The sequence below is a fragment of the Panicum hallii genome, chromosome 5 (genome assembly GCF_002211085.1).
Source record: "Panicum hallii strain FIL2 chromosome 5, PHallii_v3.1, whole genome shotgun sequence".
NCBI classification, from domain to species: domain Eukaryota; kingdom Viridiplantae; phylum Streptophyta; class Magnoliopsida; order Poales; family Poaceae; genus Panicum; species Panicum hallii.
Window position 1 is genome coordinate 44,859,919 of NC_038046.1, and position 4,190 is coordinate 44,864,108.

A 4,190-nucleotide genomic window follows, 5' to 3' on the forward strand; every position below is an offset into this window, starting at 1 on the left:
GCAACACGGATGGGGTCCTTCTTCGGGGGTGCATCTCTAGGGAAGAAGGTGGCGAGCTGCTCACCGACATCCATGAAGGTGAGTGCGGGAGTCACTCATCCTCCCGCATGATGGTTGGGAAGGCCTACCGGCAAGGCTTTTATTGGCCGACAGCCCTCGAGGACGCTGCCGAAATGGCTCGACACTGCAGGGCGTGTCAATTCCATGCAAATTCCAGCTAGCATAGGTGCTTAACACCATCCCCCTATCATGGGCATTCACGGTCTAGGGGCTCGACATCTTGGGACCTTTTCCCAAGGCAGTCGGGGGATACGAATGGTTGTACATGGCGGTCGACAAGTTCACGAAGTGGCCGGAGGTTACCCCGATCATCAAGGCTGACAAGAACTTTGCGCTCAAGTTCATCAAGGACCTGGTGGCCCATTTCTGGGTTCCAAATCGGATCATCACCGACAATGGAACCCAGTTCAAGAGCTACCTCTTTGGGGATTATTGTGAGGACATGGGCATCAACCTATGCTTTGCTTCCATGACACACCCACGCAACAATGGGCAAGCCGAGAGAGCCAATGCAGAAATCCTCAAAGGGCTAAAAACCAGGCCCTACAACAAGCTCAAGAAGCATGGCACAGACTGGACAGACGAGCTTTCGGCGGTGGTTTGGGCGAACCGGACCACACCGAGCCGTGCAACAGGCAAGACACCATTCTTTCTCGTCTATGGAGCCGAAGCCATGCTCCCGCCCAAAGTAACATTGGGGATCCCGCGGGTACGAGCCTACAATGAGGAAGATCAAGATCAGCTGCGGCGGCATGATGTCCTCTACCTTGAGGAAGTACGGTGCAGAGTGGCGGTTAGGGCAGCTTGCTACTAGCAAGCCCTCCGACGCTACCACCAGCGCCACATACGACCACGAACCCTCCAAGTCGGAGATCAGGTCCTCCGCTGGTTCCAATCACGTGAAGGGAAGAACAAACTCTCCCCCATATGGGAGGGACCCTTCCGTGTCACGGAAGAACGCCAGCCTGGAGCGTTCCGACTCTCTAACGAGGACGGAGTCCCTATGCCCAACTTTTGGAACATCGAGCATCTCCGTAAGTTGTACTCATAGATAGAGGGGGGTCCGAGTGTCCCGACATGAAGGCCAAGTACCCCACGGACAGCCTCCCTGGGATACTTGGCTGGGGGCTCCCACCTATGTACACCTACCCCGTGCTTTCCATTTCAACATTAAGTATATTGCAGTCTTTTTATGCAATTTCTAAAAGTTTTCTTTGAATGAAAGTTACTTGCCAGGGGCGTCTGGCTTGCATCATGGAAGAGCAGTCTTGCCTAAAGCGACACGCTGGCTAGGGGCAAACAGGCTCTTCTTGGCCAACTTCGACTCTCATCCTGGTCCGAACCCCGGGATCAGTTGTCTCCAGGAACCCTACACTCACCACCACACGCTTCCACGGCAAGCAGCACAACTAATGAACAACAACCCACCCCAGGAAAATGACTTGAGCTTTGTTAAAAAAACAAACTTCCATTTACACAAAGGTCAGTCACGGCCGGGATCCTTGGGTCCCAAAAAAGGGAAATTTTACATATTCCTGGCAAAGATACATAGATCATAGGGAAGGCACCCCGTACACGGGTGGTGAACAGCCGTGGAAGCAATACATGAAGCTGATTCATCAGGCGATGAGGCAACGACGGGTCGGCTCCGGCAAATGCGCGGTGGTGCGCGCACGCCTGCGGCCACGACCGGACCAAATGCCCCTTCGCGCATCTGCGGGGGCGACTGCGCACCGTGGCGTGCAAGCCACGAGCGGGGGGAAGACGAGATCACTCTGCAGCTCGGGGTCAGACAGGTAGAAAGGAAGCTGCCAGACCCGGGGCCATGGGACTACGCACATGGCATACATATTCTAGAATAAGGGGTGGGACATGGCCCACACCCTATACCAATTGTAACTACTCATACCATAGTAGAACTAGTCGGGTAGGACTCCTGAGCTCGTATCCGGCTAGGATTTCCATGTAACCCTGTTCCCCCAAACTATATAAGGGCAGATAGGGACCCCCTCTAAACAAGATCAACCAGATCAACATCTAACGCAATACAAACCACCACACAGGATGTAGGGTATTACGCTCTCGGCGGCCCGAACCTGTCTAAATTTTGTGTTCCTTACACCTTCGAGTTCCTGATCTTGGTGACACCCTGCCTACAATCTCACCACCTCGAGGGTATCCATCGGTGGGCTTGGCGGTAAAACACCGACACTTGGTGTGCTAGGTAGGGGTGTTCATCGAGCATCCACCGGAGAACTCGATGGCATCTTTCAGCTTCACTAGCACCGTGCTCGGTGAGGGCACAACGTTCATTTTTGGCTCTTGGATCTGCATTGCCAACAGCTCAGGTGGTTTCAACGGCCACCTAGCCGACTCTAGGAAGTCGGAGGCCTTTACAGCAAGTCGATGCAGCGACCTCAATGAGTTCATCGACAACCTCGAGAGTTGTTGTTCCCCGGTCTCACCGGGGAGATTGAGAGGATGTCTATTTTTGACGCGACCTCGATAGTGCTGCACTAGGACTTCTCAGATCGGACTCATGCAATCCCGCTTCGGTCAACGAAGAGGCTGCACGATCTGAGTCCCTCTCTAACTTGGAGGAGGACTTAGATTGTGTGCTCTAGCTTGAAGATGAGGGAGCCACCGCCTGACGGGAGGCCCCTATTTTTGACAACCACTCGGACTTAGATAACAACCCTAAATTCTTTTCTGGTAGTTACCTGGGTTTGACCATAACATCTATGCCACAAGGCCGGTTTGTGTACTGAAAGGGCTTAGAGCCCTCTGAGCTACTCGAATACGACTCCCAGCTTGTGGCCTTCAAGCGTGAACTGCCATTTCAGGAAGGCAAATCCCTCTCTCGCATCTCTGAAGAGGGAGAGGGCAGCACACAGCTAGTCGAGTACAGCCATACGGCTGAGATCTCGCCGGATCATCAAGTCTACATGGCTTCCCTACGCAATGAAGATGATGACGAGCCGGGTCCTGAGTATGATGCCGAACTACTCGCGGACATATCTACCGACGAACGTACAGCGGACGCCACTCAGGATGAGAACGAGGAGTAAAGAAGGATCCGGCGGTTGAAGAACGCCAAGCATGCCAAGAGCAGGCGGAACACGAAAAACTACGCATGCAGCCCATTGTGCCAGAGGAACCTCAACAATGCTTTCGCAGCAGCTAAAGATCGGGAGTATCGCATCCCGATTGGCGCCATGGCAGAAGCAGCGCTTCTAGCTCAACAACTACCACCAAACCCCCAAGATAAAAAGGCTGCAGTACCTAACCCTGCGCGCACTCGTGCAACTTGATGGGCAACACCCAATGTCCCCAACTCGGAACACGCTTCAAGACCTGAGCGCCATGGTGACTCTACGCCGGTCAGTTGCACCCCTGGAGGAGGTTTCGGATCTCGGGGGAACGACAATCGCCAGTGCAACCAGGACAATCCAGTCAGCCACGGCAATCGCTAGGGCCAGCAGTCCGCACGTGGCAACGTTGAACAAGAGGTGCAACAACCAAGGCGCCCACCCCGCAGCCGGCATGACCCAAGGCCTCAGGGTGAAATTCCACCCAAGGTCAGCCTTCTGAACGCTCCTATGACTGATCTAAGGTAGAAGTTCAACGACGATCATGATGCGCAGCACACTATCAAGGCAAGGAGAAGGGACCGACCCGACAAATATCAAGATACCGACGATAGTGACCGCTTCCCCACTTTCACCTCCAACATCATCGAGAAATCCTACCCCAAGGATTATAAACCAGTCGTCATCCCCAAGTATGATGGCAAGCAAGAGCCGCGCCTGTGGATTCGTTGCTACTCCATTGCCATCGAGGTCTCAGGGGGATCCAACTCCACCAAGGCACTCTACTTCCCGGTAGCCTTGGAATCTGCGCCCCTCACTTGGCTTGAAAGCCTTACTCCATCGACTCTTGGGAGGACCTCAAGAGGGCCTTCATCGACAACTTTCAGGGATCCATGATCTGAGCAGGTACTCGTCGTGATCTATCCCAAGTTAAGCAGCAGTTGAATGAGACCCTAAGGTCCTACACCCGATGTTTCTTCGAGATGCGAGCCACCATCGCCAACATCGCGGACGAGGACATCATCCACTGCTTCTAGAACG

The 4,190-nt window shown here is 53.9% G+C and overlaps 1 protein-coding gene across 1 annotated transcript; it reads left to right on the forward strand.

The window, feature by feature from the left end:
• Positions 1-325: 325 nt before the first annotated feature.
• LOC112892665 (uncharacterized protein K02A2.6-like) lies at positions 326-874 on the forward strand. The gene has a single exon (XM_025959799.1). The coding sequence runs from the start codon at positions 326-328 to the stop codon at positions 872-874; it is 549 nt and encodes a 182-aa protein (XP_025815584.1).
• Positions 875-4,190: the final 3,316 nt, after the last annotated feature.

What these genes read in the sequence shown, in the direction of transcription:
- LOC112892665 (XM_025959799.1), top strand. Translation starts at nt 326, where the DNA reads ATGGCGGTCGACAAGTTCACGAAGTGGCCGGAGGTTACCCCGATCATC.